The sequence below is a fragment of the Chiloscyllium punctatum genome, chromosome 41 (genome assembly GCF_047496795.1).
Source record: "Chiloscyllium punctatum isolate Juve2018m chromosome 41, sChiPun1.3, whole genome shotgun sequence".
In the NCBI taxonomy this organism is placed as follows: Eukaryota; Metazoa; Chordata; class Chondrichthyes; order Orectolobiformes; family Hemiscylliidae; genus Chiloscyllium; species Chiloscyllium punctatum.
The window spans coordinates 10,326,510-10,344,223 of NC_092779.1; the positions used below are offsets into that span (position 1 = coordinate 10,326,510).

Below are 17,714 nucleotides of genomic sequence, written 5' to 3' on the forward strand. Positions count from 1 at the left end.
ATCTACCCCCCCCCACCTCCTCCTCACATTTCGCGGGCCGTCAGAGGTTGTGAATATTCATTGTCCCAGCCCCGCCCCTCGTAATAAATAGAAACAAGATTAAGATGATTTTTATTTGTGGTCGTGTTTGCCCGTACGATATTCCATTTTGTAAGAAATGTATAAAAACATATACTTATCTGAGGATGAGAAAAATAAAAAGGAAATGGGGGGGGAACGTATGATGAAAATGAATATTAATGAAGGTCCAGCCGTTGGCCGGAATGAGGGGTGGGGAGAGGAAAGGATTGGTTTAAGGGCATGGGCATGGGCATGGGGTGAGGTGAGGTGTTTGTTTATAATGGAGGGCAGGTTCGGTTTAAGAGGATGAGATGATGCGAGGCGAGGCTTGAGATTATAGTGGAGGGGAGGTAAAGAGGTTGGTTCATGATGGAGTTTAGGTTCAGTTTAAGGGGGTTAGTTCATAGTGGAGGCTAGGTTGGGTTTAAGGGGAGGAGTTGGTTTATGGTGGAGGATAGGTTCGGTTTAAGGGGAATGAATGGGGGTTGGTTTAAAGGGAGCAGTTGGTTTATGGTGGATGCTAGGTTGGATTGAATGGGGTTGGTTTATGGTGGACGCTAGGTTGGATTTAATGGAGTTGGTTTATGGTGGACTCAGCAAATGCTAATTGAAATAAGATCCACGTGTAATACTTTTGATCTAAAAGCTGGCAGATCTGTTTCTTTACACAAGAATTTTTTGAGTGCAATGCCAGAATGAATAGGTTGGATTTAATGGGGTTGGTTTATGGTGGACGCTAGGTTGGATTTAAGGGGAGTGAATGGGGGTGAAGGATGGGTTGGTTTATAGTGGAGGGTAGGTTCACTTTAAGGGGAGTTGATGGGGGTTGGTTTATAGGGAGGCTAGGTTGGATTTAATGGGGTTGGTTTATAGTGGAGGGTAGGATTGGTTTAAGGGGAGTGGATGGGGATGAAGGAGGGATTGTTTTATAGTGGAGGGTAGGTTGGGTTTAAGGGGAGGAGTTGGTTTTTGGTGGAGGATAGGTTCAGTTTAAGGGGAGTGGATGGAGGTGTAGGAGGGGTTGGTTTATAGGGGAGGCTGGGTTGGATTTAATAGGGTTGATTTATAGTGGAGGCTAGGTTCGGTTTAAGGGAGTGGATGGGGTGAAAGAGGGGTTGGTTTAGGGTGTAGGTTTGCTCGCTGAACTGTAGGTTTGATATCCAGACGTTTCATTACCTGGTTAGGTAACATCATCAGTAGTGACCTCCAAGTGAAGCGAAGCTGTTGTCTCAAGCTTTCTATTTATATCTTTCTCCTGGATGGGGTTCCTGGGGTTTGTGGTGATGTCATTTCCTGTTTGTTTTCTGAGGGGTTGATAGATGGCATCTAGATCTATGTGCTTGTTTATGGCGTTGTGGTTGGAGTGCCAGGCCTCTAGGAATTCTCTGGCATGTCTTTGCTTTACCTGTCCCAGGATAGATGTGTTTTCCCAGTGGAAATGGTGGGTTTTATTTTCATCCTGTGTAGAGCTATGAGGGAGAAGGGGTCGTGTCTTTTTGTGGCTAGCTGGTTGGTTTATGTTGGAGGGTAGCTTGGGTTTAATGGGGTTGGTTTATAGTGGAGGGTAGGATTGGTTTAAGGGGAGTGGATGGGGGTGAAGGAGGGTAGGTTGGGTTTAAGGGGAGGTATTGTTTTATAGTGGGGGGTGGTTGGGTTTAAGGGGAGTGGGTGGCGTGAGGGAGGGGTTGGTTCAAGGGGATGGGGAGAGGGCGGGGTTTGTGGAGGGGGCGGAGTCTGAATTGTTGATGAGGCTGAACCCGCCCTCTCCCGCTTATTGTCGTTCGACCGCGCTCGAGCGTCTCCACCTCGCTAATGGCGATTGGAAGCTGGAGCCACTGAGGGAGGGAAAAGCCAATGACACTCCCAAAATGTTATCATTAGGCCCCGAAATCAAGGAGAAGACAAATATTTCGGACTGGCTGTTGATAAAATAATCTTTCGATTCCTTTTTTTTTTTCACGTGTATCGTGCGTGTGGAAAACAGCAACCACAAAACTGTCTTGGAAGAACATGGAAGCCGCGTTGGTTCGCGATCTCCAGAGGGAGCGCTCGGCTGTGTCGAGGTGTAAAAGTGTTAAAGTGAACGGCGGCGGCGGCAGTACTGTGAGCGCCGAGGAGGTGCAGCGACTGGATTCCTGCAGGGAAGGGGGAGGTGGGTGCAGCGGATCAGGGCAAATGCTGCCGCCTTCCCCCGCCGTAGCCACCTTGCACCCTCAGCCCAAACCCGGTAACCGCAGCTGGAACAACAACTCCAACTCGCTGCTGTCCAGGAGGAGACTGAGGAGGAACCTCTCGGCGGCCGCCGCCGCCCCTTCCTGTGGCCAGGGCCGCAGCTTGGACCGCAGGAAGATGCCGGTCACCAAGTTGACGGCAGCCGACCGGGAGTGGGTCCGAGCCGATGTGCAGAGGGGCTGCCTGCATCTGTACGATAGGCACATGTCCTCCTATCTGAGACCTGTCATCTGCACCCTGGACACCACCGCGGCCGAGGTCGCTGCCAGGTTGCTGCACTCTGGCCGCACAGGGGCAGGGAGTATACCAAAGGCAAATGGTGCGGGCATGGCCAACTTAACCCCTTTGGACAACGCTGGCGGTGCCAGATTGGGGATGTCGAGGAGCATCGGTGCCAGGCCAGGACTGGGCTCTTCGGTTAGGTCAAGACAAACCGAGACATCGAACACCAGATCCTCAAATATTGCTGCTAAGAAGCAAGCACGTGTGTGCTTGGCTGCTCACGGAAAACTGAGATTGTCACTAGGCACTGCTGCCAATACTGATATTGTCTGGTATGACAAAGCTAATACCATCCTTGCCAGGTTAGGGACTTCACTGGATAATCAGAATGCCACACAAAAAGAAGTAAATACGAGTGACAGGCAAGTGTACTTAGCACCAGTCATTGTCAGAGATGGACCAAAATCTGATACTGAAATTAACAGGCTCAGGTATTCATTGAATAAGAATACCAATCAACTAAAATCGTCAAACAATTCTTTTAAATCGATGGCTTTGGACACTGTTGCTAGACCTTCACTGGACAGCAGCATGGCAAATAATGAAAATGTAAATAGCAATACCATAACTGACACTATGGTCATGGGAGAATGTGTGGACAGATCTGAAATGAGGAGTGATTTCCTTACTGGTGAAAGCCGGCTGAAGTCTTCAAACCCTGATACTTTGGGAATGCAGGTGACTGATGGTTTGCTCACATCAGTTGTTTATGTGCAACTTCATGGTGAAACTACCAGGAGGCTGGAGCCACATGAAAACCCACTTGAAATACAAAATGAGTACCTCTTTAAACTGGGATTCAAAGATCCTTGTAGGGTGCAGGAGGAGGGAATGGATGTTGAAATTGGCTGTCTGATTCGATTTTATGCAGGTATGACCTTTAGGTGATCATTGATTTTTAGCTCTGAACTTGCTTTACCAAAACAGAATTGGAATGCTAACTGGTAGCAATCTTAAAATCAATAACTTTTATGGATTTACTTTAAGCACTAAACATTTTCCTCATGTACTCGGACATATGCTGAGAAACATCATTGCGGATATAGTAAAAATATTCAGTGATGGTTTAGAATTTTAAAACAACATATTTATTTATTGAAAGAGAAGAAAGTGGTAGAAACAGATGTTTGTTTGGCTGCAGTGACTTAGTTTGGTTACCTATCTTTTAGACCAGGCAAAGTAGGGAGTGGGATCCCAAAGGAGTCTCAAGCTCTGAGGTAGTAATGACTACTATTGAACTTTGATGGAGATATAGCAGCTCTACCTCTGCTTTCGTAGGACCCCGTGCTGTCATTTCTCACTGACTGGAATGACAATTTCCAGCCTTAAAATAGGGTCACCGTGGAAAAAGTTTTGGAAATCACTTTTTTAGATAATATCTGTAAACCATTCTTTCAGGTGGGAAAAGTGAAATTATAATCATCTACAAATGGCAGAATGGTGAGAACTCGTGTTTCCCATTTTTATAATATTTACCTACAGTGATTTTAAAAGTTCCAGCAGTGAGTAGTTTATAAATTGTTCAATTGATGTGAACAAAATGCTTTAAAGACAGCATTAACATGTATTTTAAGAGGTATTGAATGCTATAACTCAAGATTTTCAAAAGAACATAGCACTGATGATGGCATGAGTCGGATGTATGTTGTTCCAGTGCAAGTGAATTAAGACCGCCATCAAATCCAAGGAGAATGTTATATTTCTCTCTGCATACTTTTCATTTGAATGTGTTGCTTCTTTTATGTTTGTGTAGTTAGATTGGCATTCAAGAGTGCTTTGAATGTTTGTTTTTTAGTGCATAATGCTGTTTCTGTTAAGGGTTTAAATAATGCAGTGAAACTGTTTGACTCACTTCCAAAATCTGCTACACAAAAGGTGCTAGTGCTGAGGATAGCTGACTATACTGGTGACTACTATGAGCTTTATTGTCACTACAGATGGTTATTTTGTTCTTCCCAATGTAAAATAACACTTCCACCTACGTGATCAATGATCTTGTGCTTTTCATGATAGCATGACAATCTCCTTTTGTATTTGTATCAGGTTTATTTGCAATATTTATAATTTGTGCCGTATGTGGCTTGCAGAATATTCTCTGAAAGCAATTAAAGTGATTAATGTGTAATGTTATTGAACTAATCTTTTTGCATACTTGGCTTTTTCATAAGAAGAATATTTCAGTTTAGCCGATCATGCCCTATAACTGCACCAGTATCACAATAGAAGTAGATGTTCAGAAAAAGGCCATTTGGCCCATTGTGCCAGCATATGTTCTGTTACCTAGTGCCAATCTCCTGCCTTTTTCCCCATATCCTTGCACACCATTTGTAGCAAAATAATCGCCCATGTTAAAGATGCTATATAACTTCAACTAACTAATAATGCAATGTTGAAAAAAATTCACACTCTTCATCTAAATACAAATTAATCAAATTTGGTTAAACTTCTGAATAGTTCTTGTTATAATTACACATGAAAGTTATGTACATTTCTTTCAAAAGATGGATTAGACATTGTAAATAGGGGTTATGGGAGGGGGTGGGGTTGTGGACCTGGGTGAGATACTCTTTGGAGGGTTGGTGCAGACTTGATGGGTCAAATGGTCTCTTTCCGCACTGTAGGAATTCTCTGTAGAGCTCTTCCAAGGGCATATGGGTATATCTTTCTTTCTTTCTTTCTTCTGAAATGCCAAGGAATGTGTGTGGGGGAGGGGGGGAATGTCCACATATCATAGGTTTAGCAATTATTTTATTATACTACATCAATTATAATTTAGGTCATTTTGGTTTAATATGAAATGGCATTTATACCAATACAGAGTGGGTTATCTGAATTATTATTTACCTGAACCGATGTGTGTGCCTGACTGCAGAACAGCAAGAAACACATTTCATTTTAAGTGGGGTTCTTGCAGTGTAGTATAACCAATATTTCAGTGACTGAGTGGTTAATCCATAGAACACATTCCCTAAGGAGCAGTTAGTAAAGATATATTCAAATGTGAGTTGATTTTACTTCCAAAAATTAAATTTTGGGTTCAGAATTGAGAGGTTTGAGACCTGATATGTGGTGAGTGCAGCATGCTTGAGAGGACAAGTGACCTTGGTTCCCTACTACTTAGGATTTTCTTGGCCTTGTGTTTAGGTCTATTGTAGACTAATTGATAGAGTAATGACTATAGGAATCAATCTATTATTGCTGCACCATGGAACTTTTAGGATGACAGAATGTAAGCTAGATGAACATTTTTTTTTTGTCTGGAAATTCTCTTTTATTTTGTGTGTTGTATTAGTGCTATCTACCTGTTTAAGGACCTCTTTTGGTCCTGAGTTTGTATCTTATAAAGTGCTCAATAATTCAAAAATGTCATTACAAATTCCACTAAAACCTGCAAAGGGTGAAGATATGCAGGCAACTGCAACATCATAAATAACTCTCATGTAGTATTTATCTATTATTTCAATAAAATGCTATTTATATAATTTTGGAGTTGCTGGTGTTGGACTGGGGTGTACAAAGTTAAAAATCATGGTTGGTTGTCAACCGCCTGATGAAGGAGCAGTGCTCTGAAAGCTAGTGCTTCCAAGTCAGCCTGTTGAACTATATCCTGGTGTTGTGATTTTTAGCTGTGTTATATAACATTGTTTGCAATTACACTTGTGGTAATGTGAAAATACTATTTGTTACACCATGGATATTTAAGTATTCACAGTCATGGAGTTATAGAGATGTGTAGCATGGAAACAGACCCTTTGGTCCAACTTGTCCATGTTGACCAGATGTCCTAAATTAATCTAGTCCCATTTGCCAGCATTTGGCCCATATCCCTCTAAACCCTTCCTATTCATATATCCATCCAGATGCCTTTTAAATATTGTAATTGTACCAGCGTCTACCACCACCTCTAGCAGTCCATTTTGTACATGTACCAACCAGTTAGTGAAAAAGTTGCCCCTTAGGACCTGTTTAGATCTTTCCCCTCTCATCTTAAACCTAAGCCCTCTAGTTTTGGACTCTCCTATCCTGTGAAAAAGACCTTACCTATTCACCCAGTCTTTTCCCCTCATGATTTTATAAACCTCTATAAGGTCACCCCTTACTCTACAGGGGAAAAAGTCCCCAGTCATTTCAGCCTCTTCCTATAGCTTAAACCATTCAACTGTGGCAACGTCCTTGTAAATCTTTTCTGAACCCTTTCAAATTTCACAACATCCTTCCTATAGCAAGGAGACCAGAATTGAATGCAGTATTCCAAAAGTGGCTGAATAAGTGTATTTAACCTGACATTCCAATTTCCTGTACTCAATGCACTGGACAATGAAGGAATGCATACTAATACCTTTACTACCCTGTCTCCCTGTGACTCCACTTTCAACAAACTATGAACCAGCACGTCTAGGTCTCTTTGTTTGGCAACACTCCCCAGGACCCTACCATTTAAGTGTACAAGTCCTGCCCTGATATACCTTACCAAAAGGCATTAGCTCCAGCTTTAGTTCAGTGGCTACTTCGATTTCCTTGAAATCCGTCTGATCGCATGTTCGCGTCCAGTTAACTGCAGGTGCTGCTCGGCGCTTCATTCCTTCAGTAACTTGCTTTATTCAGCTTCCAACCTCAGTCCGGGAACCCCACACCACCTGATTCTACCTCCTTCCCAAGATCCACAAGCCTAACCACACCGGCCGACCCATTGTCTCAGCCTGCTCCTGCCCCACCAAACTCATCTCCACCTACCTCGATATTGTCCTATTTCTCCCTAGTCCAGGAACTCCCCACATACGTTCGAGATACCACCCACGCCCTCCACCTCCTCCAAAACTTCCGTTTCCCTGACCCCCAATGCCTCATTTTCACCATGGACGTCCAATCCCTCTACACCTCCATCCGCCATGAGCAGGGCCGCCAAGCCCTCCGTTTCTTCCTCTCCCGACGTCCCCAACAGTACCCTTCCATCGACTCACTCATTCGTTTGGATGAACTGGGCCTCACCCTTTAAAAATTTCTCCTTCGAATCCTCCCACTTCCTCCAGACCAAAGGGGTAGCTATGGGCACCCGTATGGGGCCCCAGCAATGCCTGTCTCTTTGTCAGCTATGTAAAACAATCCATCTTCTATAGTTATACCGGCACCACTCCCCACCTCTTCCTCCCCTACATTGATGACTGCATCGGTGCCTCCTTGGGCTCCCGCGATTCATCAACTTCACTAACACGTTCCGATCTGACCTTAAATTCACCTGGACCATCTCTGATACCTTCATCCTCTTCCTGGACCACTCCTTCTCTGTTAATGACGACCGACTTGACACTGACATTTTTTAAAACCCACCGACTCCCACAGCTACCTGGATTACACCTCTTCACATCCCACCTCCTGCAAAATGCCATCCCATATTCCCAATTCCTCCGTTTCCGTCGTATCTGCTCCCAGGAGGACCAGTTCCGCCACAGAAGAGACCAAATGGCGTCCTCTTTTAGAGATTGTAATTTCCCTTATCACGTGGTTGAAGATGCCCTCCAATGCATCTCATCCACATCCTGCACCTCCACCCTCAAACCCCACCCCTCCTACCGTAACAAGGACAGAACACCCCTGGTCCTCACTTTCCACCCTACCAACCTTCACATTAACCATATCATCCACCGACATTTCCGCCACCTCCAAACGGACCCCACCACCAGGAATATATTTCCCTCCCCACCCCTTTCAGCTTTTTGCAAAGACCGTTCCCTCTGTGACTACTTGGTCAGGTCCACACCCCCCAACAAACCACCCTCCTGTCCTGGCACCCTCCCCTGCCACCGCAGGAATTGCAAAACCTGCGTCCACACCTCCTCCCTCACCTCTATCCAAGGCCCTAAAGGAGCATTCCACATCCATCAAAGTTTCACCTGCACACCCACCAATGTCATTTATTGTATCTGTTGCTCCCGATGCGGTCTCCTCTACATTGGGGAGACTGGACGCCTCCTAGCAGAGCGCTTCAGGGAACATCTCTGGGACACCCACACCAATCAACCCCACCGCCCCGTGGCCCAACATTTCAACTCCCGCTCCCACAATGCCGAGAACATGCAGGTCCTGGGTCTCCTCCACTGCCACTCCCTCACCACCTGACGCCTGGAGGAAGAAAGCCTTATCTTCCACCTTGGAACACTTCAACCCCAGGGCATCAATGTGGACTTCACCAGTTTCCTCGTTCCTCTTCCCCCCCCCCTTACCCCTGTTCCAACCTTCCAGCTCAGCACTGTCCTCATGACCTGTCCTACCTGCCAATCTCCCTTCCCACTTATCTGCTCCATCCTCCTCTCCGACCCATCACCTGCATCCCCACCCCCATTCACCCATTGTACTCATTGTACTCTTTGCTACCTTCTCCCCAGCTTCCACCCCCCCACTGTTTCTCCACCCTGGAGGCTTCCTGCCTCTATTCCTGATGAAGGGCTTCTACCCGAAATGTCGACTTGTTAAAAAAATTTTTTTTTTTTTTCTGCTCCTCGGATGCTGCCTGACCTGCTGTGCTTTTCTAGCGCCACTCTGATCGAAACTCTGATCTCCAGCATCTGCAGTCCTCACTTTTGACTATGCCTTACCAAAATGCAACACTTCACACTTATCTAAATTCAACTCCAACTGCCACTCCTCGGTCCATCTGAGATAACTTTGGACCTCATATCAGTGTACTCTGAAATAATCTCCTTCACTGTCCATTGTACCATCAATTTTGGTGTTGTCTGCAAACCTACTAACCATTCCTCCTATATTCACATCCAAATCATTTATGTAAATGAAAAAAAGCAGCGGACCCAGCACCGATCCTTGTAGCACACTGCTGGCACAAGCCTCCTATCAGAAAAGCATCCCTCCACCACCCTGTGTCTCCTACCCAAGCCAATTTTGTATCCAGTTGGTTAGCTGTATTTGGATTTCATGCGAATCACCTTGCTCATGAGTCTACCATGTAGAACCTTGTTGGTCACCTTACTGAAGGCCTTATAGACAAAGACCACCGCTCTGTCTTCATCAGTAATTTTTATCAACTCTTCAAAAAACAAACAAATTTGTGAGACGTGATCTACTACGCACAAAGCCATGTTGACTATCCCTAATCAGTCCTTGCCTTTCCAAATACATATAAATCCTGGCCCTCGGAATCCCTTCCAACAACTTACCTACCATTGACGTCAGGCTCACTGGTCTATCATTCCCTGGCTTTACCTTAACATCTTTCTTAAATAATGGCACCACATTAGCCAACCTTCAGTCTTCTAGCACCATATTCTTGGCTACCTATGATACAAATATCTCAGCATGGAACCCAGAAATCAATTGGGGTGGCACAGTGGCTCAGTGGTTAGCACTGTTGCCTCACAGTTGCGAGGGACCTGGGTTCAATTCCCACCTTGGGTGACTGTGTGGCGATTGCATCAGTTTCCTTCAGGTGCTCCGGTTTCCTCCCACAATGCAAAGATGTGCAGATCAGGTGAATTGGCCAAGTGAAATTGCCCATAATGTTCAGGGATGTGCAGATTAGGTGTATTAGTCTAGGATAATGTAGAATAGTAGGGGAATGGTTCTGGGTGGGTTACTCTTCAGACGGTCTGTGTGGACTTGTTGGGTCAAAGGGCCTGTTTCCAAACTGTAGGGATTCTGTGAATTCCCTAGCTTCCCACAAAGTTCTGGGATACACCTGATCTTGTTACTTTAGTGCTGAGTGCTTGCAAGATTATATGATTTATTTCAAATGTATTCATTTCGGTGAGTTGGATAATGTGCTAATTTTATGCTATACAATTCACTTTTGTGTGCAAATCACTGAACATTTGCATTTTGTGTACACGTATGGAACTTTCGCGACCATATTGTACTGTTTTCCATATCAAGGTATGGATGTAAACAAATGAAATTTTATCATTGTACTATCTACCAGATATTAGTATCATTTGTTTTTACCTAAAGACAGTGAAAAAGTAGTTGGGCAAGTGTACTGCAATTAAAATCTGAATCATCTAGAATTAGGGAGTATAAAATGTGTACTTCTACAATTGGAGAAGGAAGATGATGTGCTTTTTCCTTGGTTTAGTAATGGTGTTATTTTCTGTTGCAGAGCTTGGCACTCTTGAGATTTGTAATGTTCTTGTTATATTACAAGATGATTATGCTGATGTAGTCACCAATATTTTGTCAGTTGTGTGGTGTAATATTCCTTTTGAAAACTACAACAAAATGAACAACCATTGGGAATAATTCTTAATTGTATTTTCTGTCTCTGCATGACTTTTAATTTGATTATTCTCTCCTTTCTGATATCAGCATTAATGATTTTCTTGTATCAATCTTTTTGTTCAAGTTTCTTTGGTTTTTAAAACTATTCATGTAAATCAAAATGCAGTTGTTTGTTATAATTGTGTTTTAAAAGAGTTTCGCATTTGGCAGTTAAGACCAGCAATGTTAACAACCTGAAATTTTAAATGAAAGATCGCTTTGAAGACCATACTACTTCCTGTGACCAGTCCAGTGTTCCCAAGGCAACATGCAAGGTTGCACTCAGCTCTGTATTCTTAATTCAATAGCTCCTATCTGAGAAAATTCTCCACGTTGGCCCCATGTTTTAGATGGCATTGCATTATAGACTTGCAATACCACTTGTTTATCAAATAACCATGGCACTTTTGTTTGACTGCATTTAAGTATGGTTTGTACTCTTAAAACACTAATTAATTAATGTTAGATTAGTAACTCAAGCCTGTGTTTTTTTTAACAGAACATGTTCTAAACCATCTTGGAAATCTTCCCTGGTAGCTTGTACTTTGTGTTAGTCTGTCTGCTGCTTACCAGTGTTGTAATAAACCATTTGGTTAAATACATGGTTAAGTAAAGATATTTCTAATTATGCATATGCTTCTATGCAATCTGAAAAGTAAGCAAATTATTTCAGTCACTATTTCCTCACTGGCTCCTTCCTTTTCTTTCTCTTCCACTGCTAATATTTTCCAAAAATATTTAAGTATTAGAGATTATATATAAGCAGATGAATTAGAAAGCCATTCAGTAAGATCAGAGTTGATCTGATTGTAACCTCAAACCCACATTCTCACCTACCCTAATAACTGACACACCCTTGATTGACAAAAATCTCCCTCTGTTAAAAATTTTGAAGAACTTGGTTTCCACAATCTTTTCAGGAAGTTACTTGGGCCTGGGAAACAAAGTTTGGCTAATTCCTGTTTTAAATTGGAGGCTTCTGATTTTTAAGTAGTGATATCCTGGTTCTATATTCTCACTAGAGGAAACATCCTCTCCATGTTCACCCTGTCAAGATACCTCAGGATCTTTTGGGTTTTAATCAAGTCACTTCCTACTCTTAACTCCAATCTTTCCTCATAAGATAACCAGACCATTTAAGGTATTAGTGTGGTAAATCTTCTCTGAACTCCAATGCATTTATATCCTTCCTTGAATAAGGTAGCCAGTACTATGCATGGTACTCTGGATGTGGTCTCACCAGTGCCTTATGAAGCCCAAACTCACTTTTAGTTACATCAGTATAAGTAGCTTTTCATTGTCTATAACTACATTTTAAACAAAAAATGCTTCTGGGAATGTAGCAATGTGAGCTATCTGCTAAATGGAAAAGCCCTGGGGAAAATTTAATGTACAGAGACATCAGGGTGTTCAGGTCCATTGTACCCAGAAGGTTGCAACACAGATCAATAGAAGGGTCAAAAAGGATACCGTGTGCTTTCTTTAATTGAGTATAAGATTGGCAGGTCATGTTACATTTGTGTAGGACTTTGGTTTGGCTACATTTGGAATACTGTATACAGTTCTGGTCGCCACATAACCAAAAGCATGTGGATGCTTTGGAGAGGAGGTTCACCAGGATGTTGCCTGGCATGGAGGATGCTAGCTATGAAGAGACGTTGAGGAAATTAGGATTATTTTCATTTGATAGATAGGTAGAGGTTGGGGGGGGAGATCTGATTGTGGTCTACAAAATCGTGAGAGGTATAGGCAGGGTGGATAGCAAGAAGCTTTTTTTCCCAGAGTGGGGAACTTAATTACATGGTCACAAGTTCAAGGTGAGAGGGAAAAAGTTTATGCGAGATATGCGTGGAAAGTTCTTTATGCACAGGGTGGTGGGTACCTGGAAAGAGATGCCAGTAGAGGTGGGCTCGATTGCATCAATTATGGTGGGGAGCAGAGGGATATAGATCCTTAGAAAATAGGCGACAGATTTAGATAGAGAATCTGGATTGGCGCAGGCTTGAGGAGCCAAAGGGCCTGTTGCTGTGTTGTAATTTTCTTTATCATATGCTATCTTTCATTCTATTATATAAAATAATTGTCATTTGGCACATCATTTTAAAGTGGGTAAAAAAAATCAAAAATTTTCAACTTAGTTTCCAATATATATTATCAAATCCAGTCAGTTTTGACTGAAGAATTTGTGTTTTTGCTGAAACTGAGTGAAAATGTTACATGTTCATAAACTTTCCAGATACTTATAATGAGACTCAGGTGCACAGTTCTTGGTTCTGAAAGTTATTCAGAGATGCAAACTGATTCTCTTCCTTTGAGCTAATATAGTCTCCAGGGAACTTTTGTTTTCTAGGCTAATTAGCCATTACAACTGACATAACTTGAGCATGTTTGCTCAATGTTCTGTGGTGTTTGTAAATATCATGGGGATCTACAATTACCTGAATCTATGCTGCCGATGCTTTTGGTTATGAGGTTAATAAGCTGTATCTATCAGCACACATGCAACAAGAGCAACTTGCACAGCAAATATGAAAGTTTAAAGTGTGTGCTGCATGAAATAATCCGTTATTGGCAAGGTGACCAAAAGCTTAGTCAAAGGGAAATAGTAAATGTGAAGAGAGAGGTGGCAGTCTTCAGGGGTTTAGGAAGGAAATTCAAGGACATGGGGAATATGCATCAAAGTCATTAACGTTTCCAGTCCAGTGACCCATCTATAGAACAGCACAAGGGTCACTGGATTGGAAATGATAACTCAGCAGATCTGGCAGCTCTGTAGAGAGAAAGCAGAGTTTCTACCACAATTTGTTTTTATTTCCAGATTGCCAGCATTCTCAATTCTTTTGTTTTATTTTGAGAAATACAGACCTCTGGTAACTAGCTCAGCTATGATGATTTTACATCTGCAAGTACTCAAAAGAAGTTATGATTTAATTTAAACTTTTTCTAAATCAAGAATGTAACCTTTAACTACATGAAAGTGCCTAAACCTCTTTTAAATAAACTGATTTGAAATCCTTGTTAAGTCTTTGCAGTTTTGGGTAGCAGAGTTTGCAATGCTGCAGCAGGAGTTATACTGTATCTCGCTGTCTTTTAAAATAAATTGAATATTTAAACTTGTATTCAAGTTTTCACCTATATGTGGGCAGATTCAATTTAAATAAGATCTGCTGGCCTTTAGAGTGAAGATTTTCTTGTCTTGTCATCATATCTGTGTGGAGCAGTAACTTGTATCATGCAGTTTATTTCATCAATATAGTTTTCTTCCACTTTCTACCTTTGTACTCAAGAATTGCAGCCTTGTAAGTAGTTGCTTTTACTTTTTCATAGAAGCTGATAGGACTTCTGTTCTATTAATAGTAGCTATCTTGTAGTAATGCATGCATCCACCAAATCTGTTCCAAATAGTTATCATGCATATGTACTTACCAGAGAGTATTCAAACTCTGGCCATTTATTATATATTAAATAGTAGTTTTACTAAGTTCATTGCTCCCTTCCATCTTCTGATTTACAGCTAATATTGGAATTCATTTCATGTCCTCTATTTTAAGCACAATTAGAGAGAGGATATATCTGCCACTTCTACAGCATATGAATGATTAACAAAACCTTCAGTTTTGACTGGGATCGACATGTCTGAAGAACTACCCTGATCTTCTATTCATGCTGCAAATTTTTTTTGTATATGCTGAACTGGTAAATGGGCCCTCCCTAATGTAGAGGCAGACCCTCTAATAGCACTGCACTCAATTGTCATCCTAGATTACAAGTTCAAATCTCAGATCAGAGTTTCAGATGAAAATGCAGTCATTATAAACATGAATTTTGTTTCATCCTTGATGAAAAATCTTAATTTAGGCAAGCAGTACTATTAGGCAAAAGTGGGGACTGCAGATGCTGGAAACCAGAATTTAGATCAGAATGGTGCTGGAAAAGTACAGCAGGTTAGGCAATATTCAAGGAGCAGGAAAATCAACGTTTTGGGCAAAAGCCCTTTATCAGGAATGGCTGATGAAGGGCTTTTGCCCGAAACGTCGATTTTTTAAAAAAAATTTATTTTTTTTTCTCTCCCTGCTCCTCGAATGCTGCCTGACCTGCTGTGCTTTCCCAAGCAGTACTATTGCCAATTTTGACATAAAGTTCCAACTTAACCTGCCTAACAGCATATGGAAGCCTGCATATGACAGTTAGAAATACGGAAACTTACGACAGAAACTTAATTGGGGTTTTCCCCAAATCAGTAACAAGTATCAATAGGACTGTTCTCATGTGATATCCCTCAAGATTGCAGTGTAAACGACGAACCAAGAGAAAGCCCATAAAATTCCCAGTACTGTTTTTTGAAAATGTCTGCAAGTTGTTTTCAGGAGCTTTTCCTTATGTAGTTCGTTCACACCACAAAATGTCAAGAATTTTATAGGATCTTTATGAAATTAAGTTTAATGCCAAGTCATGTAAGATATAGATCAGAAGTCAAAAGCGTTGAACAAAAATGAAAAGTCTTAAGTTTTGTAAAGGAAAGTAGTGAGGTAGAAAGGGAGAGGGAGGGAATTGCAAAGCTTGGGGTCTAGATAACAGAAGACTTGACCACCAACTTTGAATGCGTGAGAGGCCAGAATGGGAAAAGATCAGACATCTCAGGTGATTGGGGTTGGAGGAAATTACACATATAGAGTCAACCCATTGAAGGGATTTTAAAACTTGTGAAGAAAATTAAGTTTAAAATCCAAGAAGTTGCTTGACTAAAAGTCAGTGTAGGTCAGAAAGCATGGGAGTGATAGGGGAACAGAACACTCAATGTTTTGATGAACTAAAGTTTAGTTTACCATGATGGCAAATGCAGTAAGTCATTTATCTGCCTTCTGAGGGCAGAAGCATCAATGAATTCAGCAGCAGTTTTACTGTGGTCAGAATGTTTAGTTGTACAACCACCTACGAGGATCTGTTCCCAGCTCAAATTATGTCTTAATTATGATCTTCGCAAAGCCATCAGGGATATCAGGTGACAATACCAGACTGAACTGGAGTCCCATGCTAACCACACGAATATGTTGCCTGTGGCAAGGCTAACACGATATAACAGGCTACAAAGTGAAATTAGGTAAGAATCACTCTTAGCAATGCATACCTACTCGATAAGCATATTGCACTTTATGATGGTGTTGAATGAAATGATGTCACCTGCTCCAACAGCCTTGTGTGCATCATACTCAGAGTTACCGTTGCACATGTCAGATCAGTGGCCTTGGAAGTGAACCATGGAAAGTGATTGGGCTAGGTAGAGTCTCTGGCCATGCAGTCAGATCCTGCGTGGACCTGCTAGAAGGAGTATTTGCAGACGTATTGAACCTTTTCTTATTCTGACACGAGGCTCCTCCTTGCTTCAAGGCAACCACTATTATCTCAGTGCCAAAGCAAAATCGGGCAATATGCCTTAATGACTACTGCCCAGTGGCTCTGATATCAATCATTATGAAGTGCTTTGAGAGGTTAGTAATGGCACACATCATTCCAGCCTTCCAGATTTCCTTGATCCACTATAATTTGCCTACTGTCGCAATAGGTCCATGGCAGGTACCATCTCCAGGCCCTACACTCCAACTCTAGAACATCTGGATAACCAGGACACCCACGTCAGACTCCTATTTATTGATGTTAGCTCTGACTTCAATACCATAATTTCAACCAAACTCAACTCCAAACTCCGAGATCTAGAACTCTGCTCCCCCCTCTGCAACTGGATCCTCAACATCCTGACCTCAGATTGCAATCAATAAGGATAGCGACACTGCCTCCTCCATGATAGTCCTGAACACCCATGCCCAGCTACCCAGCCCCTTACTATATTCCTTATTCACTCACAGCTGTGTGGCCAAAGTCAGCTCTAATTTCATTTACAAATTTGCTGTAATGGGTCAGATCTCAAACAATGACAAGACAGAGTACAGGGTAGAGACAGCTTAATGGCATGGTGAAAAGACGACAATCTCTCCCTCAATGTCAGCAAAACGAAGGAGCTGGTCATCAACTTCAGGAAGCAGAGTGGAGGACACGCCCCTGTTTGTATCAACGGTGCTGAGGTGGAGATGGCCGAGAACTTCAAGTTCTTAGGAGTAAGTATCATCAACAGTCTGTCCTGGTCCATCCGCGTCGACACTACAGTCAAGAAAGCACAACAATGGCTCCACTTCCTCTGAAGGCGAAGGAAGTTCAGCATATCCACAAATACACTTACCAATTTTTATAGATCCCCATAGAAAGCATTATTCCCAGATGCATCACAGCTTGGTACAGCATCTGCTCTACCCAAGACCGCAAAAAAATTACAGAAAGTTGTGAACGCAGCCCAGTCCATCACGAAACCAGCCTTCCTTGCATTCTCTGTCTGTGCTTCCTAGTGCCTTGAGAAAGCAGCCAACATAATCAAAGACCCCTGCTATCCCCGTTATGCTCTCTTTCATCAGGCAGAAAATACAAAAGTTGAAAGCATGCACAAACAGGTTCAAGATCAACCTTTTCCCTGCTGTTATCAGACTTATGAATGGATATATAGGAGTTGGTCCTTCTCTGCATCTCTTCTATAGCTGAAACGCTATGTTCTGCATTCTGGCTTGTGACCCTAATGTACTTACGTAAGGTATAATTTGTCTGGACAGTACGCAAAGCGTTACTTCTCTCTGTATCTAGGTACATATGACAAAAATAAATCAAATTAAAAATTCCTGTGACTTTCTCTGAGATTAATTGTATGATCACCCTAGTCCCGACCATCTCCCTTTGTTTTCTTTTTGAAAGACACAAAGTGCACGAATCTTTATTCAATTTCCTCCACCAGGAAGATAGGAAAATACCCAAGTGGCCAGTGACAAGCACTG

At 42.2% G+C, this 17,714-nt stretch overlaps 1 protein-coding gene across 1 annotated transcript in view; it reads left to right on the top strand.

Annotated features, from left to right (window-relative positions):
* The first annotated feature begins 1,821 nt into the window (after positions 1-1,821).
* The window catches only part of LOC140464837 (PH domain leucine-rich repeat-containing protein phosphatase 1-like), a 183,380-nt gene continuing 167,487 nt past the window's right edge, over positions 1,822-17,714 (top strand). The window contains exon 1 of the mRNA XM_072560355.1: positions 1,822-3,445. Coding sequence (XP_072416456.1) covers positions 2,071-3,445 — 1,375 coding nt within the window. The 5' untranslated portion in view covers positions 1,822-2,070. The remainder of the gene's footprint in view (positions 3,446-17,714) is intronic.